This window comes from Aspergillus foveolatus (genome assembly GCF_047715535.1).
Source record: "Aspergillus foveolatus strain CBS 279.81 unplaced genomic scaffold BDW70scaffold_15, whole genome shotgun sequence".
NCBI lineage: Eukaryota > Fungi > Ascomycota > Eurotiomycetes > Eurotiales > Aspergillaceae > Aspergillus > Aspergillus foveolatus.
The window spans coordinates 500246-527464 of record NW_027396079.1 but is presented as its reverse complement, the minus strand read 5'-3'; the positions used below and the strand labels follow the sequence as shown (position 1 = coordinate 527464).

The 27219-nt window shown below is 51.8% G+C and overlaps 5 protein-coding genes across 5 annotated transcripts; 2 read left to right on the top strand and 3 right to left on the bottom strand.

Moving 5' to 3' along the window:
- Positions 1-31: 31 nt before the first annotated feature.
- Positions 32-14828, bottom strand: sidC (nonribosomal siderophore peptide synthase SidC). The gene is made up of 2 exons (XM_073743640.1): positions 13970-14828; positions 32-13924 (listed from the first exon to the last, which is right to left on the bottom strand). The coding sequence occupies exons 1-2, from the start codon at positions 14567-14569 to the stop codon at positions 131-133; spliced, it is 14394 nt and encodes a 4797-aa protein (XP_073597540.1). The 5' UTR covers positions 14570-14828; the 3' UTR covers positions 32-130.
- Positions 14829-15156: 328 nt separating this feature from the next.
- BDW70DRAFT_133634 (GNAT family N-acetyltransferase) lies at positions 15157-16950 on the top strand. Its single transcript, XM_073736363.1, has 2 exons — positions 15157-16299; positions 16349-16950. The coding sequence occupies exons 1-2, from the start codon at positions 15331-15333 to the stop codon at positions 16709-16711; spliced, it is 1332 nt and encodes a 443-aa protein (XP_073597539.1). The 5' UTR covers positions 15157-15330; the 3' UTR covers positions 16712-16950.
- Positions 16951-17371: 421 nt separating this feature from the next.
- sidI (putative long-chain-fatty-acid-CoA ligase) lies at positions 17372-19410 on the bottom strand (the record flags this gene model as incomplete). The annotated part of the gene is made up of 5 exons (XM_073742090.1): positions 17372-17718; positions 17804-18133; positions 18191-18570; positions 18640-18899; positions 18976-19410. The coding sequence occupies 5 exons, from the start codon at positions 19408-19410 to the stop codon at positions 17372-17374; spliced, it is 1752 nt and encodes a 583-aa protein (XP_073597538.1).
- Positions 19411-23148: 3738 nt separating this feature from the next.
- On the top strand, positions 23149-24875 carry BDW70DRAFT_133629 (putative voltage-gated K+ channel beta subunit (KCNAB)). Its single transcript, XM_073736362.1, has 6 exons — positions 23149-23547; positions 23601-23623; positions 23697-23763; positions 23813-23900; positions 23974-24522; positions 24580-24875. The coding sequence occupies exons 1-6, from the start codon at positions 23465-23467 to the stop codon at positions 24802-24804; spliced, it is 1035 nt and encodes a 344-aa protein (XP_073597537.1). The 5' UTR covers positions 23149-23464; the 3' UTR covers positions 24805-24875.
- On the bottom strand, positions 24856-25791 carry BDW70DRAFT_133628 (F-box domain protein). The gene has a single exon (XM_073736361.1). The coding sequence runs from the start codon at positions 25471-25473 to the stop codon at positions 24976-24978; it is 498 nt and encodes a 165-aa protein (XP_073597536.1). The 5' UTR covers positions 25474-25791; the 3' UTR covers positions 24856-24975.
- Between the last annotated feature and the right edge of the window lie 1428 nt (positions 25792-27219).

Genomic DNA, 27219 nt, shown 5'->3' with positions numbered 1-27219 from the left:
GTACGGGCTTGCTAAGTCAATATGATCCAGCTGTATGAACAAAATCAACTAAATTGAGACTATATTATGACTATATGACAATTCAATGCGATGCAATGCAACGCAGTCTAACAACAACATCAGTTTTCTTTTAAGCCTTTAAGCAAGCAACAGCTCTTTCAATCTCAGTTGCAATCGCGTCCACAAGCTCTTTGACCTCACCCTCTGACAGCAGGCCACCTTCAACACGGACCCCAAAGCCAATACTATCCGTGGCTGGATCGGGACCAATATCAAGGAAGATATTCTGGTCTGGCAAGTAAGATGTATCGAGGCTGTCTATCGATGTAGACGATGGCGGTAGCGGCTTAGAGGGGATGAAGTCTGTTGGAACGCCGATGCGGAGGGGTGTGAAGAGCCCGGCTTCACTCCTCTCGTTACTGGCTTGCTGGCTGAAGGTGGAGGAAGTGCCGTCGTGCATCCAAAGCAGATTAACCCACGTATTGAATAGCGGTATTATCTCTGCACTTCCCGGGTTAAGCCATGTTAGGACTTCACGAAGCGAACTCTGCTCATACGGTACCCGTTCTGCGAGGGATCTCTGAATGTTCCTCGCCTGCTTCAGGACACACTCTTTCTCTTCATTGCCCAGACTGGATAACACATCCTCCACAACAAACGGATTGACGTTCAAACAGGGTCCCGAGACCCTTTCAATTCCCTCGAACTCAGCCAAGCGACCATTCTGATAGAGTCCCATGACGGGGTTCTCAACACCTGCGGATCTCGCAAGGCAGCGCGCAACAGCGAGGATGACGATCGTCTGAAGGCTTAATCCTGCCGACCGACATATTTTTTCCATCGAGGAGAGATTGGAGACTCTTTCCCATTCGCCAACGAACAGCTGTTCGTTGTTTGCAATCGGCTTCTGCCTACCGGCGCTCCTGACAAGAGTCGGCTTAGCGGGCTTAAGAGTCGAGGTCCAGTAATCCTTCTCGTCGACATCGAGGCTGGAGAGAGCACGAAGTGAAAAGTCCACGAGAGCGGGGAAGTCTGGGTTTGTGGTAAAATCTGTTGGCTGATCGTCGTAGAGTTTACCGAGTTCAGAGACAAGCATCGGCATGCTCCATGCATCGTACAGAGAGTGGTGGATAATAAGCAGGATGCCATCTGTATCGGCAGCCTTGAGAAGCCGCAATCGCACAGGCGGGGAAGAGAGGGAGGTTGGGTGCAACGCTTCCTCGCGGGCGTGCGCTCTGGCTAGGTCCGCAATATTGTCCGCAGATTCGATGACTCTGAATGTATCTGAGTTTTCTGCAGGTGTTTCCAGAATAATCTGCACAGCCTTTGAGTCCGAGATAGCTGCAAACACCGTCCGTAGCACAGGATGTCGCTTGCAAAGATCGGCCCACGCACACTGGAGCTTATCGGCATTGATACGCTGACCATCACGAGGGACAAAAGCCCAGGGTGCTTCGAACAGTCTCCGGTCTGATTTGAGCCAGCCAACCAGGTGGTGAAATTGGCCGGGGAGTATGGGGATAATTGTTTCGATCTCCTCTTTGTTGAGATGCAGACTGGAGAGGACGGTTTGTTCGACGTGAGGATAATCTTTAATCAAGGACGAAGTTCCACGAACTGGGCTGTGCCCGTTTGTCATGGTAGTGACTTTGGGTTCTAACTGCACACGCGTACTTATACCGCGTAGCGTATTACCCTGAAGGATATCCCCAACACTGACTTTCAAACCCTTTGTGCGGCAATGAGAAGCGAGCCTGATAGCGGAAAGAGAGTCAAGCCCGAGATTGAAGATGCTCGTGGTTGGATTAATATCGTCAGTAGAGATTCCGACGACGTCTGCTAGAACAGATCGAATGGTTTCCTCATGCACTGGCACAGGCGCAGAGGGCCCAGAGTCCGGGTTTGAGCTATCAGTCACCGGTTGCTCGGATCTCGACAGCGCCTGTTCCAACGGCAGTCCTCCCAGTCCCTGCGGTACCGCCGTGACACATCTCGCGGGATGCTCGACGACATCACAGAAAACCTCGACGTAATGACCGAGGAATCTCTTAAGCATTTCCTGGTTAAGGTATGCACCATTTGCCGTAGCCCTAACAATGACCCCGTCGTGGGAATGGTCAACCTCGACATTGAGTTTATACTCCGCGTCAACGACGAAATCCTCATCTTCATATGATGTCCAAATCTCCTGCTCGTTCAGGATACCTTGAGAGAGCGCGGCACTCTTCTGAAATACAAATAGCGCATCAAACAACTGCTTCGAGTCAAGATTTCCCTCTTGCCGCAGCGTATTCTGAATAACTCTCAGCGGCGCATGCTGATGTCTTTGCGCTTCGACGCCATCCCTCTGGAGCCGTTGCACAAGAGCGCGATTGCTCATAAATGTAGGATCAAGCGTTATTCGTTGCGCGACAGTGTTGAATAATGGTCCTAATGTACGGTCTGCCTCAGGGTGAGGCAGTGTTCGGCCGGCCAAGACTTGACCGAACACGACGTCACGGGTTCCGAGAAGGTGCGCGTAGGCCTTTGCGTAGGAAAGCAGGGAGACAGTTTGGATTGTGACGGACATGGTCTTGCAGGATTCTGTGATTGAGTGGAGGGGTAGGGGAATGCGATTTTTTGCGGTTAGCATATTTGGAGTGCTGTCGAGCTTTGGTAGTGGACGGATCTCAACAGATACATAGTCTTTGAGCCTGTCCACCCAGAAGGCGCAGGATTCGTCTTGCCCTGAGAGCATGTAGGGTACCATTTCTGAGAACTGTGGCCGTTGAGCAAGGGTTTCTCCTGCATAGATTGTTGCAAGATCTTCGAAGACGAATGGTAGGGAAGCACCGTCGTAAAGGGAATGATGCAGGACGATTACGAGGATCCTATAGCCCGGCCGGTTGACAAGAACAGAACGAATCGGTGGCTTCCCAAAAGATGCCTCTTCACAGAACGTATAGAGGTTCATAACCTCAGACAGAGCATTGGCGTCTGATGGCAGATTGATCTCCCTCCACTCAAACTCAGGCTCTTCATGCACAGCACCAACCCAGCTCTCTCCTAGATCCGGGATGAGGTGGAAAGACGTGCGCAGAATTTCGTTAGCCTGAACAACGTGACGCAAGGCATCCTTGAGCTTGTCCGCTTTCACGTTGTCCCTGAGACGGATTGGATGAGGGTTAATATACACCTTCCCTCCAGAGCTAATCGTTTGCGTTATCATTCCAGATTGCAGTGGTGTACATTCAAACAACGACGTGATGGAGTCGTTCTTTCCAAGAAGAGGGATATGCTTTGCATAGGTCTCGATTGAGATAGCCGTCTCCTTTTTCCCAATGCCATTAGTTTGCGGCGCGGAAGAAGATTCAATATGTCCTGCCAGCGACCCGACACAGGAATAACGCATAATGTCCGATGATGAAACCTTGAATCTCTCATCACGCAGCCTTTTCGCAAACTGAATAGCAGTGACTGAGTCTATGCCAAAACTAAAGAATGAAGCGGCTTTTGATACAGCCTCGACGTTCAGCCCACAGAACGTTGCCGTGATTTCTCGTATCCTGCTTTCTAACGAAGTCCAGCTTGACTCGCCCCATTTTACGGATGCACCATGAGATGCGGAGGTAACTGATCGTGCAGTATTGAAGTTCTCCAAGGGCAAACTTGAACCAGAGACTAGTTCAGAAATAACAGCGTCCATCTTCTCAAGGAATTCCTCACCGACTTGCCGTAATCCAAAGTCTGAGGAGAAGATGCACTCCAGTTTAACTGTATTAGCCGCATGATCGGCTTGCACTTCAAGGGCAAGTGGGTACTCAGACGGCATGTGGCTGTCCAATTCTGCCCAGAGGTTATGGCCAGGTGGAGCAGTAGTGCGGATATACGAGAACAGGCAGTCAAACAATGGGGCTTCGGACTTCAGCCACTGCTGGATTTTGCGGAGGGGTGTATGCTGGAAGTCTAATGATCTCGCGGTATCTCTCTGAACGGCGTTCACCACGTCATTCACGGTTTTCAAGTCGCTCATGTTGAGGCGCCCAGGGATAGTGGTGATAGCTGGTAAAAGTACTGAGTCCGCCCCTGCGGCGGATATAGTGCGTCCTGAGAGGACAAGGCCATAGGTTACATCGAAAATACCGGTGTGGTCCGCTAACAAGAGAGCAAAGACTGCCTGCATCAGGTTTGGGACTGTCGTTTGGAGCGTTGACGAGCGGGTTTCTAGATCCGAGAGTTTGGCGTTGCAAGTTCGACGAATGGAAATGGTGTTTTTGATTGCATTTCCATCGGCTCGGAATATTGTAGGGGTGCATCCAGAAAGTTGCTGCATCCAGTGCCTCTTCGCCTCCTCTGTGTCCTGGGAACAAATATGCTTCAAAAAGACAGACGGTGAGCCTCTCTCCACGACCTTCCTCCCTTCATATCGTGCCGCAACCTCCTCCAGCATCATCGCAAAGGATTCGCCATCATAGAGCCCGTGATGTATCGAAATAAACAAAGCCAGCGGCTTCCCACTCGCCGAGCTGGCAAGATGGAACCGTGCCGGAGGAACAGTCGATAAATCTGCAATAATGCGTCTCGAGATCTGTCCTTGTTCCTCATTTCGTGCTTGAATGGCTTCATCCAGATTTTCATATTCTCCGTATGTCCATTGCATTCGATAAGAAGCATTGGACAGGACAACCTGCGCAATCTCTTTCTCTAGTGGCGCAAATGCCGTCCTCAATATCTCGTTCTCCTTCGCCAGGTCCTCCCAAGAGCTGGTTAGCTTTCTGGTGTCAACATCCTTGTTCAGCTGCAAAATGACATGATTGACATAGAGCTGGCCATCGCCGCTGTTACTGTTCATAGAGCGCGCAACCAATCCTTCCTGCAATGGGAGACAAGGCCTGACTACAGCAACCTCGATAGCATCCCTAAAAGCGCTTCGATACTGGCCTTCCAACTCCCTGCACCGCTGCGCAAAATCATCTGCATGATCATTAACTCCATGCTCAGAAGCTCTAGGCAACCTAGCAAGCTGTTCGACAACCGGGTTCGCCATAACAGCCGCCACACTCGCCGTATATCCAAGCCCACGGAGTCTGACCGAGAGCCCAATTGCACTAAGACTGTCAATCCCAATTTCAAAAATGTTCGTCATAGGCGAAAAGTTGCTTGAGTCAGCAGAGATAACATGGCAAATCTCGCCGACGACGGCTACTTCGTCTGGGTTCAGCGGCCGTTCAGAGCCAGTTCCGTTAGCAATAGTATTATTCCCCTGAAGAACAGACTGCAACGGCAGCTCGGTAAACAATTTTTGCAGCACCTTCATATCCGCCTTTCCGCTCATTGCCGCGACGGGGATACTTGTCACGGGCAAGATGAGGTCTGGGACCATATAGGCTGGCAGCTTTTTCGCACAAATACCGCGCAGTTCTTGGCCTAGGGTACCGAAATCAGAGAATAGAAATTGCACCTCCTCATTGACAGTGCGCTTTTTCGCTCTCGACACGAATGTAATCAGCTGTACCTTGCTGAGGCCAGGATGCTTTGCTACCGTCGTCACGATATCAACAGTAACCGGCGAAGAAGCTCTTAGTACTTCAGAAACCTCGCCGAGTTCCAGTCTCTGCCCACGGATCTTGGTTTGGTCATCTCCACGTCCAAGGTACTCGACCGAATCATCAGGCATAAGCCGGCCGATATCGCCGGTACGGTACATCTTGACTCCGTCCGGGCCAGTGATAAAATTTGCGGCAGTGGCATCAGGGCGATTCAAGTATCCTCTCGCCACAAGATCACCACTAAAACATAACTCGCCAGTCTGGCCCCGGAGTGCGTACTTCATGGTCCCGGGGATCAGAACATGAGCCGTGCAAGCTGTAAGAGGCGCGCCGATATTGCGTAGGTTTGTGGACGGGTTGATATGCGCAAATGTACAGCCAATCGTTACCTCCGTGGGACCGTAGGCGTTCACGATAGCCACGTTCAGTGCGGAGGCCCAGGTGTCGAGGACTTTCTGTGTGATTTTCTCCCCACCCACTGTCATGAATCGCAGGTTGGGGCATTGCTGGGGCGTGATGTCGCTCTGGTCCACGAGACTGGGAACGAAACTGGCGTGCGTAATGCTCCATTTGGATAGAGTCGTTCCGATATCATCGAGGATCATGGGCCGCGGGGCAGTCACAGTGGCCATGCCATGGCGCCATGGGAAGAACATCTCCAGCAGGTGCGGGTCGAAGGCGCGGTTTGCTTGTGCGAGATAGCGACCTGTGCCACCCAGCTTGAGCGTATCTGGTGCAATGCGGCATGCAAACTCAGATATGGACTCGATGAAGGACGATAGGTTCGCGCGAGTGACCATGACGCCTTTGGGTTTGCCTGTCGACCCGGAAGTGAATAGCAGATATGAGATATCATCTGGATGGGAGCTGTAGTCTTGGTTTGTCGATGGCATTTCGTCCAATGATCTCTGCAGGGCAGGGTCGTCAATACACTCCACGCGACAGATATCAGGAGCGCCGGCAAAGGAATCCTTGAGACCAAGTTCCGTAAAGACAACCGGACACTTTGCATCCTCCAGCAAGAACGCCTTTCTAGCAGCCGGCAGACTCTCATCAATAGGAAGGTATGTATTCCCAGACTTGAAAATGCCAATGATGATGGGGTACGACGCTAATGTCCGTCCTGCACAGACGCCAACGACTTGATTCTTGTACCTAAATGAAGCCAAGTACGCAGCAACACGGTTTGCTGCGCTGTTTAGAAAGCCATAACTCATTGCTTCTTTTTTAATACCGTTTGTACTGATACTGGACGCCACCTCGACGGCTGTCCAGTGCGGGTGACTGTCGGCAAACTTCTCCAGCCAGTAAGTTGGGGCCTGATGAATTGAATTCGCGACTTCATGGCTCACTACCCTGTTGGATAGGGATCGTAAATCAGACGGAAGCCGACTCACAAGCCCGCTGAGAGACTCGTCAGGCGATAAGAGCATTTCCGAGATAAGAGCATCGATCTGGCGAACGAAAAGGCGTAGATGCTCACGGCTGAAGATCCGACTATCGCTTGATGCCTCAAGGGTCATGTTTCCGCCAGGCGACTGGAAAACATTCATGGCCATCGGATGCTCAACATGCAGGCCAATCTGGTCTTCAAGCTCATTCCAGAGACCAGGCAAGCTCGTAATTTTCTTGTCTTTTGATTCATCAAGCACATGGAAATTGAATACTGCAGGGTACAACGGCTCTCCTCTCTGCCGATTAAGGGCCTTCCGGATATCTCTCGCATGGACATGTCGATGCTTCCACGATTGCAAGGAGAGCCGATGCTGTTCTGTCAGGATCTCCCTCACAGTCGTATCCCCTTCCACTCGGAACGGAACCGGAACAACAGATATAAAAGGACCAACTGCGCTTTCCAAGGACGGATCAAAGACGCGGTCTGATAACGTCTCCGCAAACACCGTCCCCGACAGTCCCAGATAAGACAGGCTAACAAAAGCCCATGCCGCCCTAATGATCGACGCAACAGATTTCAGTCCTAAATCTGCTGCGACTTTCTCTAAAGTTGGGAAGGACGAGGTTACTGACATCGCCTCGGATATCAGTTTGTATTCTGGCGCCGTGCCTGGTGGGACCCGTTTACCTGTGAGATCGGGCCAGACCGGGACGTCGAGGGCGGCGTACGGCTTGAGCTCGGAAGACCAGAAACCAACAGCTTCGGCGTATTTGCTTTTAGTTGGGAGGATAAGCGCAAGGGCGGGGGTCAGCTGGGTGCGAAGAGGTGGTTTGTAGGTATATGCGGCGCGGACATCGTCCATCAAGAACTTGAGGGAAGGCTCGTCATGGATTGAGTGGTGGAGTGTCAAAACCATGACTCGTTCAGTGCCTTCTTCCAGTATTGTGACTGCCCAAGGAGGATGGCAAAAGTAGTTCTTCTGGTGCGTCGTCATGATATTCCGCACTCGGTTCTTGAGCACCCAACTCCACTCTTCCTTCCTGCAGGTATGAGTCTCCCAATCCACCGCCGGAAGCTTATACACAACCTGCAAAATAGAGAATCCCAAATCCTTACTCTGATTCTTATTCCTTGCCTCCGTCTGTGCGACAGGTATAAATCCCGTCCGAAGTGCCTCAGTCTTCTGGCACACGGCATACCAAGCCTGTCGTAGCCGGGGAATGTCGACAGACCTATCAAGTCTGAAGAAATGATTGCTCCAGTACATGTCGTATGTACTCATTGTCTCAGTAAGCAAGCTCTCCTGGATAGCTGTGGCGCGGATTGTTGTAAACTCGTCATTTTCAGGGATCTTTGCTGCTGCTGCGACGAGGGCGTGCCATGTCTTGTTAAAGGAGACGATATCGAGCTTGTCGTTGTGAGGGCTGGCTGAGTTTGCAGATGGACCGGATGAAGTAGACTGGGCTAATCTGACAAGATCCTGGATAGTGGTGCAGGCCAGGACATCCATAACAGAAAGAGCAAACCCGGCCTCCTTGAGCCTGAATGCAAGACGCGTGGCACGGAGTGAGTCAACACCTAGACTGCGCAATCTATTGCTCTTTGTGATAGTCGAGCTCTCAACATGTACCAGCGCTGCCACTGTCTCGATGATCTGAGTGGCCGTGACAGCATCACTCTCATCTGCATCTCCAGCGCCCTCAGGATTAACGTTGTTCTCCCACCTGTCAATGTCAACCTCTGCGTACGCAGCCTGTAAAGCGCGTCGATCGACCTTTGCAGATGGCGTCTTTGGTATCTTCTTGACAACAAGATACACAGAGGGAATCATGTTCTCTGGGAGGACATTGCGCGCCTGAAGGCTTGCTGCACGGGCAATATCTCGACCAGTGTCGTCGAGCACCAGCAAACCTTCATCCGCATCGCCAGCAGCCTTCGGGGCGCACAAGAACGCGACAACAACCTTGACCGGCCTGTCTTTCCTGTTGAGTATCATGGTCTCCACGCTCTCGACAAGTTCGTGACACCCTCTCAGCGCAAAACTTATCTCCGACAACTCAATTCTGATGCCACCTAGTTTCACAAGGTCGTCAACACGCGTGATGTACTCCAGGCTCCCATCAGATAGCATGCGGACAAGGTCACCCGTATAGTAAAGCCGCTGCCCAGCCTCCTCATTCCAGATATACTTCGTGTCCGTGACGTCCTTTAAATTCAAGTACCCCGGTGAAAGCTGGGGGCCACCTAATGCAAGCTCCCCAATGGCATTCTTCATGAGCACGCGCTTGTCTTTGGACATCACGAAGACCGAAACACTGCTCATTGGCCACCCGATATTCGCACTCTTGACGGATCTATGCTCATTGCCGAATTCGCGGATCGTACTGACGACCGTCACCTCCGCGGGGCCGTAGGTATTGAACGCCCTCATGCCGGGGCCCCAATCATCCGCAACACTCTGTGTCAATTTTTCGCCGATCATTGTCACGACGTTAAGCGTTTTGCACGATTTCCTTGGGACACCAGCCGCAAAGGCAGGCGTGAGATGGGCGTGCGTTGCCTTGGTGATATTTGCGAGTTTAGGGAAAGATTCGAGCATTATCTCCCTCGTGCCAGAAATAAGCGCGCCTCCTAAGCCCCATGTGTAAAAGAGGTCTTGGATGGAGACATCGAAGGTTGGTTGCGAGAATTGGAGGCAGCGAATAGGGCTGCCGTCTTCATTGCCCGGGATATCGGTTTGTAGGGAGCGCATGCTAGAGACGGCGGCTGAGTGCGTGATGGGTACGCCTTTGGGAGCGCCAGTTGTACCGCTCGTCCAGATTAGGTAGGCTGTATTGCTAGGGGTGGCTCGGTGTCTGGTTGATTGTGGGGTATTGTTGCTCGAGACGTTCTGGATGAACATGCTAACATCGATAACTTTGACTCCAGCTGGAATGGCATTCTCAGGTTGCGGCGTGTCGAGATCAGAAATTAGAAGGACACCGGCACTAGTTCGCGCAATGAGATCATGGCGACGCTGTGCTGGGGAAAGTGTATCAATGGGACACCAGGCACCTCCCGCCTTGAGGATACCTAAAATTGCAACATACAAAGGTGGACTCTTCTCGATGCAAATCGGAACAGAAGCATCTCTCAAATCACCACAAACCTGGAGCAGATGTTCCGCAAGAGCTTCGGCCATAGCGTTGAGTTGGGCATATGTCCAAGTGATATTGCCCGGATGATCATCATTATCAAGGTCCTGCTTGAATACCAAAGCTGGGTCATTTGGATGCGTAAGGGCATGGTCTTCGAACTGTGATTGTAGGAGTGCTCCTTCGCTGACTTCTGGAGCTGTAATCGGACTGGGGTTCGCATTCGATTTCAGTGCTAAGCTGGCTTGGAGAGGAGCATCTTCGAAGCTCGAGTTCGGGTGGTTGAGGATGTAGCTGACGATATCATCCATTTGTTTCAGCATGATTTCAGCTCCGGTAGGGTCGAGTTTCGTATCGAAGCTGGCCCGCAGCGTCAACGTTGAGTCCGACTCGGGGACCACCTCGATCATCACAGAGAAATCATTCGCCATAGCGGGGTGCTGGACAGATCTCCAGGTTTGAGAAGGTTTAAGATCAGTGTCAAAGTCCTGGTATGCGAGGACTGTGTCATACGGAACCTTGCCATCGACGGTTACAGATCCTAGCGGAGGCTGGAGGTGCGAGAGCGCTTTTGCATTTGAAGACGACAGGTAATGGACCACTGATTTGTTCGTCAAAGATCCGGAACCCTTTAATTGCTGGACGGGAATTCTGGAAGGTGTTATCGTAAAGGTCGGACCAATGCAGTCCCGCGAAGGGGGATCAAGTCGTCCAGACATCACACTTCCCATAACGACATCCTGATCCGGAGTAGCTGTGTAGCTGAGAACTACCGCACCCCATGCTGCCTGCAGCACAGAGAGTGGTGTAGAGCCAATGCTCTTTGAGAGTTTTTTGAGGGCTCCGTGACTGAGTTTGGAAGTGACCTCAACACAGCCAGTGCTTTTCTGGGCCGGCGCTCGATGCGGAGTGAGAGATGGAAAGGGGAGGAGAGAGTAACCTTGTAGATATTCCGTCCAGAAATTGGATGTGGAGGTGTGATCTGCCTGGAAGTGGTGTTTGACGATGTGGGTTAGTGAGGTTCGCTGCGGTAGTGTGCTTCCGGAGTATGCTGAGGAGACATCTTGCAAGAGGAGCTGTAGAGAACCGCCGTCGAAGATTCCGTGGAACATGCTGAGGATCAGGATGGGCTTCGTCGATGACTGCACGAAAGACAGCTTCCAGGGAGGTCTCCTCAACGTGATTGACTTTTCAGCACCCCGAAGAGCATCGTCGATAATGTCGTTTTCTGCGGAGAGCTCGTTAGGGCTTGTGTAAACGTCCCAATCCCTGGTTGAGATGCCCTCAGCCGTCAAGATGCACTGCGCAAACGGGGCCAGCTCATCGTCGACCATACAGAAGACCGTTCGGAAAGAGTCATAGTTTGAGATAACATGGAACCAGGCCTTCTTGAGCTTTTCAATGTCGGTACGAGACTCAAGTGGAAGGACTGTATGGTAAATGTATGTTGGTTTCTCATAGGACTGGTCCGCAGAGCTACGCAGAAAACTAGTCAACATCCCGGATTGAGTAGCAGTAGTAGGTAGGACTTCCTGTACCGTGTCCGCGGGCACGTCAAGGGATTCTGCGCAGAACACGCGATATCGCTGGTCGAATGACTGCAGTCTTGACTGTAAGTCGTTTGTTATACTGCCCTTCTGAAGTACCCCATTAGGCTCGCCATTTTGAGTCATCTGCATGCGCTGGACGAGAGAGACAAGCCGCTGGCATATATGTGCCTGCAGCACATCACCGACGGACAACCCATCGACCCCATTGTCTTTCAGCTTCTGTAGGAAACGCATTGCTCCTAGACTGTCGATGCCTACCGAGTACAGCTCTGTCGCGGGTTTTATTGCGGAATCACTCACGTCCGCTGTTTCCGCAACGAGTCGAATCACCAGCTGCTGCACTGACGATGAGGCCTCATCTGAATGCCTCCAACATTCTGCACTTTCTTCACTGAGGCCATTCATGATTGGAACATCAGGGTTCTCTTGCAGCTGGGCAGCCAACGATTTTCGATCGACCTTCCCGGAACTCGACCTGGGCAGCGCATCAAGAAATGTGTAGGTGGTCGGGCACATGAAGCTCGCGAGATGCTGCGCAGCATTTTTCTTTGCTTGCTGTGCAATTTTCTCACGCCCCTCCCCATCCACAGCATCTACCACAAGACAAGCGAAAATCTGCTCGCCCCCGTTTGGCCTGTTATCTCTTTTTACCACAACCGCAACGGCTTCCCGAACACCCTCCACAGCCGCGATGACAGACTCAATTTCACCCAGCTCAACTCTGCGTCCATTGATCTTGACCTGGTCCGTGCGGATTCGGCCTAGGTACTCAATGACCTGGGTCCCGCTTTCGTCCCAGACGATGCGGGCCTTGTCGCCAGTGCGGTAGAGGGGTCCAAATTCCTTGCTGCGAATGAAGGCTCTAGCTGTTACTTCAGGGAGATTGAGATAGCCTTTGCTGACTTGGGGCCCGCCGATTGCCAGTTCTCCAACTGTACCGGTAGGGACTAAGACAGGGACTGGGGAGTCGGGAGATAGAATAAACATCGCACAGGTTGGTAGTGGCCGTCCAATGATAGAGCCACGCATGTGACGCTCGAAGGGAGCGACGTAGGTACAGTTGATTGCTCCTTCAGTTGGACCGTATGCATTGACCAGGGTCCTCGGTCTTCTCGTCCCAGGCTCTCCATTCATATCACTATCCCGCGCGAAGTTGTCGATAACTGTCCTGTTGAGCTTCTCTCCCATGGACCACAGCGCCTCAAGAGTCTCCAGCCGGTCAGGTCTGAGAAGCGTGGCAAGACTCGGCGTAGCCATCATGACGGTCGCTCTGCTCTCATTGATGGTGGCTTCAAGATTGGCGAGGGTAAGTCTGCGATCAGCAGAGCAGAGAGTGCCACCAGTGCTTAGGGTTACAAATATCTCCATGAGCGAGGGGTCGAAGGACGGCGAAGCAAACTGGAACCAGCGGAAGTTGCCCGGTGATTTGCCGGGGAGAGGAATTGCAGTGGCATGAGAGAATATGGAGCATGATGCTGCGAGATGGCTGATTTGCACACCTTTCGGCTTACCGGTCGAGCCGCTGGTGAAGAGAAGATAAGCAGTCTGGTTCTTCTCGATGGGTATGTGGTCTAAAGAGGGTCGAGAATAGTCAGCTGGTTGCTCGCCACACATCTGCCTCCATTTGGAAACTTCGGTGACGTTAACCCATGTAGACGTCGACCGAGAGCTTTCAGCTCCGATGGGTGGTTCTGGCGTGGTCCCGAGGACAACAGGAGCATCGATGTCGCTAAGAATCTCCTGTATTCGTCGGACAGGAACGTCTTGAGGTATTGGACAGAAAGCGTGACCAGCTTTCAGGACGGCGAGGTATGAGATGTAGAGCTCCGGCGACGTGGACATGTGAACAGGAATAATCTGTCCATTTTCGCAAGAGTCACGTAGAAGTGATCTAATATGGAGGGCTAGATTGGTAGCAGCGGTATCGAGGGCTGCATAAGTGAGGATGCTATGCTCCGATCTGTGCGTTTTGGATGCAAGGGAATGAATAAAATCTAATGCGATAAAATGCGGGTTCCTGCGAGCCCAGTTCTCGAATGCGGTATGCAAGAGATGCGGGTTGGTCGTCGAATTCTCGACGCCGTTCGTCTGCGCAGTTGGGGGTATCATAGACGGCGGGAAATTCAGAATGGACAATTCAGGCTGCGATGTCGATGGCGACTTTAATGGAGAAGACTCGCAGATGTGCAGTAAAAGCGTGCGCAGTAGCTGCTCCACCGCTGCATCTGGGATCAGCCGTCGAGGGTAGGCGAAGCTAAGGTGAAAAACATTCTTCTTCTTCCTATTGCTGTCCGGCTCGATGAAGAGTGTGAATGCCTGGAGCAGTTAGTATCTGATCAGGAATGCGATCTGGGGCCTTACATTCGGCTGGAACTCACGTCGTCCATTCTCAGGCTCGACCCGTCCCAGCTCAGCATAGAACTGCACATCGTGCTCGTCGTTCGCGTCCACCTCACGACAGACTAACTCGTTGGAAGTAGCAGAAGCGATAATGATAGATTTCGACTTCTCCAATGCAAACGGTTCACAACGAGTGGAGTAGAACGCGATATCATCAAGACCCGTCAATCCAGCGATGAATCGCGCATAGCCCCGAACCAGGCTGTCGATCACGTCACCGTCAACGGCAGAGCTGGCACTGCAGACCAAACTGGTCCGCTGGCAGGTACCGACCCCATCAATTGGTTTATCGAAAGCGCTATCGAAAGCGCCGGCATATACATCGATCGTATCAAGCGCCGGGACCTTAGTGACGGGGACAACTCCAACTTGAGCTGGCTGTAAACAGACCCCCTGGCCCTGGTCTTTTGCCAGCGTATCATGTTCGACCAAGCTGCCGCTGCCACGGCTCTGGCGTTCCTTACTGGCACTGCTACTCCGAAAAGCGCCCGAGACCCGAGAAAGCCCGGTAGCGACATATCTGCGGAACGAGCCAGCCAGCTTACGTTTCCCCATTGCCATTTTGATCACGAAAAAACGATGCCAAACGCAAGGCCCGCAGCAAGCCGGGCTTACTGTGAGTAAAGTACCCTCTCCAGGCCTCTAGCAAGGCAGGGAAACCACCGCGTGGGATGCAGGAACAGTTGATTGATCTGTAATACATGCGCCCTCATTGGCGAGCAAGCAGAGTGGTGCGTCACACAGTGATTGGCTGTGAGGCGGGGCGGGGAGCTGTCTCTAGTAGAGGAGCACAGACGCGAACGCCGAGCGACAGGAGCTGTCAGCCTTGGGGGGGGGGAGCTTTCTGTGTTTTAGTTAAATTTTTTTTACGTGGGATACAGAGCTCGGAGAGGTCCCGTTGGCGGTTAAAGCGTGGCGTGAGGTCGCGCGCTGTCCTGCGCCCAGTCTTCCTGTCTTGTTACACGGAACCTGAACCAGTCAGCTGAGGCCCGTGGAACGCCGGTCCACGGACGTCGTCCGTTTTATCTGATAAGATTGATAAGATTGTATACTTACGATACATACGGTACGGTATCTTGTTCTCATTACTCCAGTCACAATTTAAGAGTACTTTGCCGTAATTTTGCAAACTTCTAGCCCCGCGGCATGTGCTCGGAGCTTGAGGCATCTGCCAATCTCCAGACTACTAGAGGTGGAATCTTAGTCGACGACTCGCTCATGCCGTGAGAATGTGAGAAAGACAACGAGCTATTGACCATCTCGGTCCTAATCAACCTGCTGCTACGTGTTTCTCCGCTGAACGCCAGCCTTCTTTCAACACAATGGCCTCCGCCGACAAACTCCCCCTGATCCGGCTCCCTGAGCCATACAAAACAACCTACCGACTCCAGGTGGTCTCTGTCCAGCACGGCACGCGCAAGCTTCAATTGCGACGGTCACCGCGCGTCGACGATGGCCTGCCGCCTCCAGAACCCCTTCACCGCGACTCGTTCCACTTCACCGACCTTCGCGAGCCCGATCCCTTCACGACACCGCCCGAAGGGAACAACTCGGCATGGGCCAGGGCACAGCGAAGCCCCGTCACATACTGGAACTGGGAAGGACAGGAGCCGCCGACGGTAGCGCAGATCTGGAATGTTCTCTATGCGCTCCTGACACTGCGCACCGAGTTTGAGATTTTCCGCGCTGTGCTTTCGGGCGAGGGAAGGGAGCTGTTGGCTAAGGAGTTACAAGCAGTCGGGCTAGCGACTTCACATCCCAGCCCTTCAGCGCCTCCCGGTCAGATTCTCCCGCAGTCTGCAGGCACGCCCGATCAGCTGGTGATATACCGCAGCACGTTCTGGCAGGGCGCCGGGTCGCCGTTCGGGTCGAGGCCGGTATGGGTATGTGATCCAGACATCTATACGTCGCTTCGCCGGCCTTTGACGGCGTTTCCCGTCCATCCTGTCCAGCATACATTGACGACCAAGACGTCTGACGTACGTGTGCACGCTCTCCATCCCATTCGACCGCGTAAACCCACTCCCGGGTCGAAAATGTACAGTCGATATATACCTCAGCTGGATGAGTTCTTCTCACTCTGGGCGTTAGACTATCGAGACGATGAGCACCTGCGACTGTTTCACACGTGGCAGAACGATCCTCGAGTTGCCAGAGGCTGGAACGAGACGGGGACGCTTGAACAGCACAGGGAGTATCTCCGGAATCTCGAAGAAGATCCTCACCAGATCGCCGTCCTGGCCAAATTCAATAACACGTTCTTTTCGTACCACCAGATCTACTGGGCTAAGGTGCGTTGCCTACGTCTAGTTCAGACTGCTTTTCGCTGACAACGTCCAGGAAGACAGCATCGGCGCACACTACAACGCCGACGACTGGGACCGCGGGCGCCACTCGCTAGTCGGCGACGTGCGCTTCCGCGGCCAGCATCGGGTAATGGTCTGGTGGTGCAGCATCATGCATTATATGTTCCTGGACGAGCCACGCACGAGGTACATTGTCGGCGAGCCGGAGTTCACAAATCTAACAGTGCTGGCCTACGATCACGCTACGGGATTTAGTCTCGAGAAACTGATCGATCTCCCCCATAAGCGCTCTGCCCTGGTCAAGTGCAGCCGGGAGAAGTTTTTCCAGATTTCGCCCTTCCGATTCGATGGGTCCGACCATCTGGAGAGGGATCCGTATCGTGCGTTGAAGTTGTAGCTACGAAGCACTGCCCCTCAATCTATATACTAGCTACCACTATCAGTGACTATTCAGATAGGTCGGAGTACTGGAGTAGGCGTGATCAACTAAGGAAATTAAGGCCAATCCCAGACCAGCATGTGAAAAAGCACCTTCTGCCGCCCCTCGGGTTCTGTGTGGATCGCATTGCACCATCATGCCATGCCATGCGCTGCAACCCTCCAACGATGCAGTGCACCCCCACCTGGTACAGGCATACACAAAACAGGCCCACATTCATCTAGAGGTATGTAATATTCATTGGGCGCCGAGTCCAACTCCGACACCGGAGTCTTTTTCAAGTTTCTTCTGGCCTTCTGCCCGACCACCCCCACTGCGATACGCTAAGTGGCTGTACAGTGTTATTACATGCGAAAAATTTCCGGCCGAGTCCCACATCAGATTAGATAATCATCTAATCAGATTGATTAACTTTACGCGACTTGGTTGCTTTTTCTGAGGGTTCTCGAGGACCGAGGCACACAGGCAGTAAGATTGGCTGCTGTGTAGAATCAATCAAAGGAAAACGCGGACGTTTGGAACAAATTTCCTCTAATCTAATCGGGTATAAACAGAAAAATCGCTAGTGTAGAAAGATATAACAACAACAAAGAAAGAGTCTATATATAACCACACTTTTCACGCTGTAACCTTGCCATTCCTCCGTCTCTCCAACACCCCCGCTGCAATCTTCCTCAGATCCACCTTTCTGACTTTCCCGCTCCCCGTCACGGGAACCGTGGCGTCGACGCCCTCCTCCCCAAACACGAACACGTGCTGAGGCGCCTTGTGCCTCCCCAGGGTCTCGCGCGTCCACGCCCGTAGCTCATCGTCAGACGGCCTCTTAGCGCCCTCCGCAAGGGCGATGAATGCGCCCACGACTTCGCCGTATTTTGGATCCGGGATCCCAATCACAGATGAAAGGGAAATAGAGGGATGTGCCGTGAGCCGCTCTTCGATCTCAAGCGGGTAGATGTTTTCACCGCCTAGACACGACCATCCGTTAGCATTATTCGCTGAATACAGGGTTTGGGTGGGGGATGAAGGGAGGGGCAGGGAAGGAGTGCATACCCCGAATAATGATATCCTTGAACCGCCCCGTAATAGTACAGTATCCCTCCGGAGTGAAAACCGCCTCATCGCCCGTCTTGAGCCAGACCGTTCCCTCTTCGTCCGTGACCAGTGTCTCGGCTGTCTTCTCTGGGTTATTCCAGTACCCCTTCGTCAATTGGTAACCGGCCATACAGAGCTCGCCGCGGGTGCCGACGGGGACAATGGCGCCGTTCGCATCGATGATTTTGGCTTTGGCGTGCGGCATGACCTTTCCGACTGTCTGAAGACGCGTTTCAATGCTGTCTGTTGTAAGGGCGTTGAAGCAGGTGGGGGATGCTTCTGTTAGGCCTGTGCAATTGATCAGTCGGGTTTTGCCTGGTTAAAGAAGAAGACAAGGAGAACTACCGTAGCTGCTGGTATACTGTCTCATATTCAGCTCCTCGAACAGGCGTTTCATGAGAGGTCGGGGCACAGGCGCGCCGGCGATGATCCCCGTGCGGAGATTGGAGCAGTCGAAGTTGGGCGGTTTGTCGAACGAGAGAATCGCCTCAAACATGGTGGGGACGCCGTGCAGGGCTGTGCATTTCTCGTCGGAAATGGCGTGCAGTGTTGCGAGGGGGTCAAAAGTCTCGCTAGGGAAGATGATCTTGGACCCGTGCGTTACGACGGCCAGCATGCCGAGGACCAGGCCGAAACAATGGAAGAGAGGAGGCGGGCAGCAGAGGATGTCGAAGGAGGTGAGGTTCATGCGATCGCCGATGAAGCGCGAGTTGTTTACTAGGTTGCTGGACGCACAAGTCAGTTACCTTCCATTGGCTTGGGAGTCCGGTGTTGGTTGATGGTCGGGCACATACTGATGTGTCAACATGGCGGCCTTTGGATTCCCCGTTGACCCGCTGGTGAACTGCAGATTGCAGACATCTTCGGTCTGTAGCTGGCTCTCACGCTCGGGGAGGGCGTTCGGAGGAAGCGGGAGACCGCGCTCGATGACCTGCGCATAGGTGGTGAAGTCCTTGTATGTGCCGCGGATGACTACGATCTCTTCGAGAGCTTTGGATGTTCCGGATGCCTTTGGGTGTGGACCCAGCTTCGCGAGGACGTCTTCGAGGGAGTGCTTGTTGATGCGGGGAGTCAAGAATAGTAACCGACAGTCTTAAACATGATCAGTACTCTGAATTCCATTCAAGGACAAAAAAAATGGAAAACCAGGAGTAGGTACCGGTATGATCCAACGCGTAATACAGTTCGCTCGGCGTATATGTATTATTGAGCACCACGAGAATCGCACCAACCCGCGCCGCAGCAAAGAAAATCGAGATATATTGCTCGCAGTTCCCCGCCATGATGCCTACTCGGTCCCCCTTCTTGATCCCCATTGCCAACATGCCGCGCGCAACGCGGTCCGCTTCATCGTTCAGATCTGCGTATGTCCATCGTGCCCCGGTCCAGGGAAAGACAAGACACTCGTAGTCTCCATATTGCAGGCTCTGAAGGGTCAAGAGCTCGCCGAGAGTCACGTCGAGCAATTCCGGCTCGGTCGGCCCATAGACAATGGAGAGCTGCTGGGGTTGAGGGGCTTGCAGGTGCGAAAGCGTCTGTTGGAGGCGGCGGACGGGGCCGGCCATGGTGCAGTGCGTGGCAGGCGGGCTGGCAGAGAGATGAATAGCGAGCGAGCCGGGCCAGTTGGTTGTAACGCAGATACTTATGCTATTGCAGGGCGAAATGCAGGTCGGGATGCAGGCAGCTTAAATATGACCCAGAGCGCTGGTGAAGTGGGATCCAGTCGTCAGGCTACCTCGGAGCTGGACGATTGACAGCCGAATCGACGATATTTCTGGTCTAAGCGAGTCAGAGGGAAAATACGGAGACTGCGTGGGCATCCTTGATTCTTCAGCGGTTCGACCATGGCTTGGAGACTCCACTTTTCGGCACGACGGTGACGATATCGGATACGCTGGTTTCATTATCAGATCTGCATGCTAGAGGTCTGGGCTTCTCTGCGACGGATTTTCGGGTGTTTTGACACTGTTTGTGCTGTGAATGTGGGATAGGTTTTCCTCATTGGTCAAAATTTTTTCTTGGAAAGAGCTGTCATTGGCTGGCTGATGCAGGGGCCGAATCTGATAACTTTGAAAAATCTGATAACGGATACACGCGGGATGAGCGGTTACCAACCAACGGCAAGACGGTGATGATTTTTGTACGGGTTGTATGCTCACAATACTCAAAAGAGTCGGTTATATAGAAAATTAGGGGATTAAGAAGCACACTGATCCATTGGTTGTTCGAATTCATTGTTGGTCAAATTCGAGTGATATGTGATCGCAGATGTACCCTGAGACAGCTAGTTGAATTTATATTCTCGCGAACATCGCCGTTAGCCGCTACGATCAATGACGAAACATACTGCAATATACAGCACTTACTCACTCCAAGACAGTATGAGCATTCTAAGAGATATCTTTCTGGTCTTTTAAGTCGTTTCAACACCTTGGCGCCACGCGAGCGATGACTCGGCTCTCCACTACGGATCAGATAATATCTCGACGACGGCCCGCGTATCAATCAGGCGCCAGCTCGAGCGACAGCGGGGCACAGGATAGCTACGGAACACTCGAGAGCATTATTTGATGGGATGGCAAACTTTGCAAGGGTTCTCAGCCCTTGAACTGTCCTTCGATTCTGAGTAGTAGTTACCAAGATAGTGATGCAGGGACTGAGGGCCTGCGGTTGAACGGGTCCTGCGTAGAAGGTTCGCTTGCTTGGAGACTCCTCACTTCCTCAGGCAAAGGTTTTTCTTTTCTTTTCTTTTCTTTTCTTTTTTATTTTTTTTCTTTCACCCTTGGCCAAATTGAGTGGATTTCTTAGCGAGGTCCACTGGGCAATGACGGTATGACAAACAGCAAAGGTAAGACCGTCATAATTGTCTTTTGTAATGTAATTTTACCTATCGCACTTTCCAGAATTTCAAAAATACTTTGAAAGACGGTCATATTCTGAGCCCCCAACAGGGAAGTGATCGCCCCAGCTGGAGCTCGAGAGTCAAGGCCTTGTTTTCAGCGGTCGACGCGCTTTCTCTCGTAAAAGAAACAGTTCTGCATCCCACGAAGCTCCACTGTAGCTGACAGCTTCCAGACGGGCTAACTCGTCATGGTACCCAGGTCCGAGTGAGCATTTGGGTGCCTGCAGAAGGATCCGATCTCGCTCTAAAGTCATAGCTTCGTCGGGCATGGACGACCTTCGTTACCAGGGCCATTTAGATTGCCAGATATCTGAAGCCTACTGTATCCAGGCCTTCCTTCTCCAGGCTCGTGCTTTCAGAGCTGCTCTATTCTGTTTTGCCGTACTAACAGATTCCAGCCATGGTCAGGGCCTCTCCTGTTACTGCCCGGCCGAGCCCAGCCAGGCAGCGCTAGCAGCGATACCCGAAGTCCGTGGCCTCGGCGAGTCAGCTTTGGCGTCTGATAACACGATCGATCAGATTAGCCCTAGGATCGCCGAGATGCACGGAGATACGGCGTTCCATGACCCTAGCACCCCCCACGAATACGAGGTTCTCTGCACCACAACTCGCGTGTCTCGGCCTATTGCCGTGCATTGAGCCCTGGATTGACCATATATGGGGCACTGAAAAGCGAGCAGGAGAGCCAGAGCCCTTATCTCCGTGACTCCGTCCGAGACTCAGTGCTAGCGGCAGGGCGTAAAGCACGCACTTCGCTCAGCTGCGATGAGTCAAGTCTAACATGACAAAGGATCGCATTATTCCATCCGCTAGTAGTTCTCTATGTGCCACTCGACCAAGATGGGATGATCTGCATTGTCGAAGGAATCACCTGAGACTGAAGCAGGGTATAAAAACTACACGCGCATTTTCTAGGCGCCAATAGGACATTTTACATAGGTCAGCAAAGTAGGATATCGGTAGTGGCATATCAACTCCGTCAAAGAGTTTAGCCGGTCAGGAGACGCAACGAGCCTATGGCCATGATCACTGCAGGGTATTGAATCAGACGACGACGAGAGAGTCATGTGGGCGACCTTCGTCAACGCTTGCACAGTACCACCTTGACTGTGCTCTAGAGAATCCCCCTGCAGGCTGAAAGGGTAGAGGGCTGTTTCAAGTGGACAGAATCACAGAGGATCTTCTAAAGATGCTGGGTGACAGTTGACGAGCCGGTGTCGGTCCCATCACGCCGTCTGACCGAGATTCATCTTCATATTTCGAGGCTAATGAGCATTACTCTTCTGCGAGGCATACGATGGTTGGACCGGGATTGGAGTGGTGTTTCGTAACTTGGAGGGCTTGGCCTCGTCGGGCAAGATTTTGGACAAGGTAAACAACTCGATACCGGGATCCTGCCGTTCTGCTGAACTTGTTGACTTCGGCGTGGCAGGGGAGATTGGGTAGGGACTGTTCTGAGGAGACGCTTCAGGGAACAGTGAGTCACTGCAATGTAAGTGCGTGACCCTCTTGCTCAGCGTATCGAGTCCTCAGAGTTTGAAGTTTGCGCATCAACTCTGGAGCTTTTATCACGTACAATCTCCTAGATACAAGAGTCTGGTATGTTGCTACCGGTCATTGCGCTCACGGCTTTGAGCAAGCTAGACCTCCAGTGATGAGATCCTCACTACAGTTGCTATGAGTCTGGGATGCTGAACCCCGACCTCGATAATGTGAACCATTCGCGCACATGTGTCAATCCATGGCTACAAGACGCTAGACTGCATCCATTGCAATATGCTGCTGCGAGTTGGTGTACTATTACTCGCCGTTGAAAACCAGCTTAGGTGCCTTGTTACCTTAAGTTAGCATAGCCTCGGCAATACTAGATCTCTGCAATACTAGATGTGTCTTTGGAGTCCTGCGACGAAAAAAAAGACGCATAGAGGCAGATGCATAGACACTCACTACTGAGATAATTGAGAAGCTCCAAGCTATATATATTTTTGTCATTTTCTTGCGCTCCTCGAAAGTTCGCTCAATCTACTTAGTCTATAGGCACCAGCACCTCTAGAATGTCAGCAAATTACGCCCCCCTTTCAATGGCTAGCTTATGTCAGTTTCAGAATCAACCATGAAGGGTGCTTTACTGCATGTTTATTCTATGTTATTCTATATTAAAAAATCTATGTTATTCTGGATTAATCTATGTTATTCCGTCCTATTTTATGTTAATTTATTGATTCATTTATCGACGTAACCTTACCCAGATGTATTAGCCCATTCGAACGAGGGGAGGCTACCGATGCTATTAATATCTATTAATATCGTCAAAATAAGCTTCATAAGCTCAAGGAGATCTCGTAGTCCTGCAATCGCGACTTTCCAAAACGTACACCGAATCACTCTCTAAAGGGAGTGAGTTCGCAGATCGCCCGCTGTACGGAGAATTGGCCGTGTCTATTTAGGAGCCCGCTTCGACGTCGTCACCACTCAGCGAAACTGATTCCACACCTCACTCTCTAAAACTTCGTTCTTCTCGCGAGCCCGCTGTCTAGCACTTATCTGGCAGGTAGATAACCAGTCGGTCCTTGGTTTGTCATCAATGGCGTAGTCCTTCTCCAATATGGTTGCATCCCGTGCGGGGTTCGCGGGGGTATAAGTTGGAAGTCACTCTTGTATTATTCCCTCGCCTTTGCACCACACCTACGTACCACAACCTAGCCCACGCCAGCAAAATGTCCAAACCTGAAATGATCTATCGCCGACTCGGCAATTCCGGCCTCCATGTCTCGGTCATCAGTCTGGGAGGATGGATTACGTGCGTTCTCATCAATTCGTTGATTTTGGACGGCGGCTGACAGAACGATCTAGATTCGGTGGCGATGTCGCAGAAGGTAGCGTTGGAGATAGCCCAAATACCCATTGAGATGTTGTTGAGTGGTTGAGCTGATACTCTCTCAATTTCAGAGGGCACCGAAGCATGTATGCGGCAAGCCTACGATCTAGGAATCAACTTCTTCGATACAGCCGAGGGGTGCGTCTGCCTTACCTGAATTTCCCATTCTGTATACTGATGGACCCAGCTACGCCGGTGGAAAGTCCGAGATCGTCATGGGTAATGTCATCAAGAAAGCCGGGTGGAAGAGAAACGACCTCGTCATCAGCACCAAGGTTTGGCCCCGGATTGCCGACGAACCCGCCAATTTTCCTGCATCCGTCCCGTTCTAATCTGGAATGCAAACAGATCTACTTTGGCCGCGCGCACGGCGACAACCCCGTCAATAATATCGGCCTCTCCCGCAAGCACGTCATCGAAGGCACAAAGGCGTCCCTTGCGCGCCTCCAGCTCGACTACGTGGACATCATCTACGCGCACCGGCCCGACCGGCTGACGCCCATGGAGGAAGTTGTGCGAGCGTTCAATTTCGTCATCGAGAAGGGATGGGCGTTTTACTGGGGCACGTCGGAGTGGAGTGCCGACGAGATCAGCGAGGCTGTCGGGATCGCGAACAGATTAGGACTCATTGCGCCGATCGTCGAACAGCCGCTCTATAACATGCTGGATCGCGAGAAGGTGGAGGGGCAGTTTGCGAGACTGTATGAGCGCGTCGGTCTGGGACTCACTGTCTTCTCGCCATTAAAGGGCGGCAGACTCAGCGGAAAGTATAACGATGCGTTGGAGCGGCCGCCGCCGGGAAGTAGGTTCGCCGAGAGCAAGGACGTTTACTCTGTGGGGATTCGCGAGAGGTGGCAGCAGGAAGAAGGTGTTATCAAGCAGCTCAAGAATGTCAAGGTGCGTGCCCTGTTCACTGACAGCTGGACGCAGGATAGTGGCTGACAGGATCTGCAGGCCCTAGCCGACAAGCTCGGCGTGAAGCAATCCCATCTGGCTCTGGCGTGGTGCATCAAAAACGAGAACGTCAGCTCGATCATCACCGGCGCCTCGAAGCCAGAGCAGATCGTCGATAATGTCGAGAGTCTTAAGGTGCTCCCGCTGCTGACACCCGAAGTCATGGCCGAGATCGACGAGGCGCTTGGGAACAAGCCCGCCCTTGCGCCCGCTCGCGTTGGATGAAGGTTTTGGTATTTGGTCTTGGGCCTAGTCTAGGATGCATGTGGCTATAACGGGAGAGCAGTAGATGTGAAATAGCTATTTAGATCATAGAAACGCGGATGGGTATCATACAAACAAAATGCCAGTCCCTTGCCAGTTCCATGCTGCTGTCGCCTGTCCCGTCTGAGGCATCTACTGCCCCTGGAAACCACGTGTAGCAACGCTTCCGCACGCAGCGCATCGGATTCCTTTTTCACCTGGAACACTGACCCCTTTCCCAAACCTCCCACACTCGATACAGACAACATGCAAAGTACGCCTGGTAACCACGATCGCACCCCGGCCATACCGAGCCTCGCCGCCGCTCCTCGGACACATACCACACTCGATACAGAATCTCTTCCTTGCATGGCGCCCTCGTCTCCCCCGCCCGCGGCAGAGCATCCGGTCTGCGAAACAGCCGGCTGCCCGGAGACGGAGGCAGTACCGGCACGCGTACAGATCCTTAGCGACAGCGAAGTCTGTCGTCTCGGCCATCAGAAGGTCGGTGTGACTTGATGCAGGAAGGAAGTTGTACAGATACGAGCAAGTGAGTCTGAAGTGCGTTGAGGCGGGGAAATCGAGGTGGCTGTATATGAGGAGGTGGAGTTCAGGCGGGAGAGAGAGGAGGTCTATTACTGGAGGTGGCATTCTTTCTCTCTCTTTTTCCTTTTTTTACCTTTTGCAACCTGTCTCAAGAGTGGCAGGTACGTATCTTTGTGCACCTTGAGAAGGACCAGTCTGTATCTGGCCTGTTGTTTAGGTTGATTTGCGAAAGTCCCGCATGCTCGTGTATGGCGTCATATTGGGTCACCTGATGCATTGTGGCTGGGCATGGGGTTGGGGAGGCTTCTCGCCTACCTAGAAGGAAAGTAATCTCCTGCGGTAATCTGATTTTATTTGATGGAGTAGACTCTTGAGTTAGCCTCTTGAGTTAGTGGAGAGCGCAAAGCAGAAGCTGGGACTGCCCTCGCGAAGAATAAATACTATCCGTTGTAACTTTAACTAATGTTAGTTTGCTTAACTTATGATTCCTTTCCCTAGTCACTAGTCTGATATTCGTTTTCACCCTGGAGACAGGAGACATAGCCCATCGTACTGCTAGCTCGCTATATACTTCTGCAGGTTACTGCATCACCACACCGATTCTCAGCCTAACCTCTTCGTCATATCTGCTTTCTTGCTTTTGTCACCTTCTCATATTCCATATTGCAACTGAAAATATCCGCCGATCAAAGCATACTCGAGACGGACGTGTTTCTTCGGATCGATGTTGCAACTCTGAGGCTAGTCTTTGATTCTATCAAGATATATGCCGAAAAATCCAATGGAGAAACTCACATTTATCAAGAGAGTCAAGAGTTGATCGATTAGCTTCATGATTGTTGCCGTTTTACTACCATTCAAATACTGATATAGGCTGTGGCACTCCTTGGATTTGAGAGTCACACTCGTCACTATCCCAATTTCAAGGTAAGGGTTCCAAGAATCGCGCCGGGCAAATTAACAAAATTGCCTTTAATGTATGTGTTCATTTCGTGTAGCGGATATAGTATCATTCTATCCATCTTCCCTATGTATTCAACAGCATTCGAAGGTGTGAGCAGATCGTCTCGCTCACCCGGCAGTAAGGGCCAAGTCAGGCTGACGGAATCACTTGTAGTTTCTTGGACGGTAGATTTCCCTACCTATGATGAATATAACGGGAATTTGTTTGAGGGAAGACCTATTGCCGAGTTATACCTAGGCAATACAAGAACTTTTCAGAAGTATATGCATATTTTAACATTGAGTGACAGTGCCATTGCTGAGATTACTCCTATATATTGCACTCGAGTATGGACCATGAATAACTGATAACTATTAGAATGTACAAACAATCTGAAAAACAGATTTCCAGAGAAAATAACAAAAAAAGGAAAAGCAATTGCCAACTCCATAAGTGCATCTTATCAACTGCCGCAGCTGCCGCGTCATAATGCTTCAATTCCTGTAATATGTGGCCTAGCCATTAGTGACTCCTTCCATAAATCGAATAAATTTAATGCACACATGCTCTCCCCAAAACTTATACCAAACCTTTAGAGTACTAAGCCGCCTGACACGGTCACCAGCTCTCAAACTTTTCAGCACTCTATGGCTAGTTTCGGTCTCGGGTGTTGGAGATATGTTTATGACGACATCTTCGACTTTAAGAAAGACGGAGATGTTTCTTGAGATTCGGTTGGTTTCTTCAAGATTGCGTTTTACTCTCTCAGTAATGCCATTAATGGCAACGGCGTCGAGCGTGATTTGTACGGTGTCTTGATTGTCTCTGGAGACCGGACTGAGGATTGTGCCAGTTAGGTCTAAGGTTATGATTGTTGAGTAATCGTCGTCAGACATTATATTGGAAGA

What these genes read in the sequence shown, in the direction of transcription:
- BDW70DRAFT_133628 (XM_073736361.1), bottom strand. Translation starts at nt 25,473, where the DNA reads ATGCCACCTCCAGTAATAGACCTCCTCTCTCTCCCGCCTGAACTCCAC.
- BDW70DRAFT_133634 (XM_073736363.1), top strand. Translation starts at nt 15,331, where the DNA reads ATGGCCTCCGCCGACAAACTCCCCCTGATCCGGCTCCCTGAGCCATAC. An exon ending in ACCAGATCTACTGGGCTAAG is followed by an intron (nt 16,300 to 16,348) that starts GTGCGTTGCCTA and finishes GACAACGTCCAG; the next exon opens with GAAGACAGCATCGGCGCACA.
- BDW70DRAFT_133629 (XM_073736362.1), top strand. Translation starts at nt 23,465, where the DNA reads ATGTCCAAACCTGAAATGATCTATCGCCGACTCGGCAATTCCGGCCTC. An exon ending in TTCTTCGATACAGCCGAGGG is followed by an intron (nt 23,764 to 23,812) that starts GTGCGTCTGCCT and finishes TGATGGACCCAG; the next exon opens with CTACGCCGGTGGAAAGTCCG. An exon ending in ACCTCGTCATCAGCACCAAG is followed by an intron (nt 23,901 to 23,973) that starts GTTTGGCCCCGG and finishes GAATGCAAACAG; the next exon opens with ATCTACTTTGGCCGCGCGCA.
- sidC (XM_073743640.1), bottom strand. Translation starts at nt 14,569, where the DNA reads ATGGCAATGGGGAAACGTAAGCTGGCTGGCTCGTTCCGCAGATATGTC. An exon ending in GACGTGAGTTCCAGCCGAAT is followed by an intron (nt 13,925 to 13,969) that starts GTAAGGCCCCAG and finishes TAACTGCTCCAG; the next exon opens with GCATTCACACTCTTCATCGA.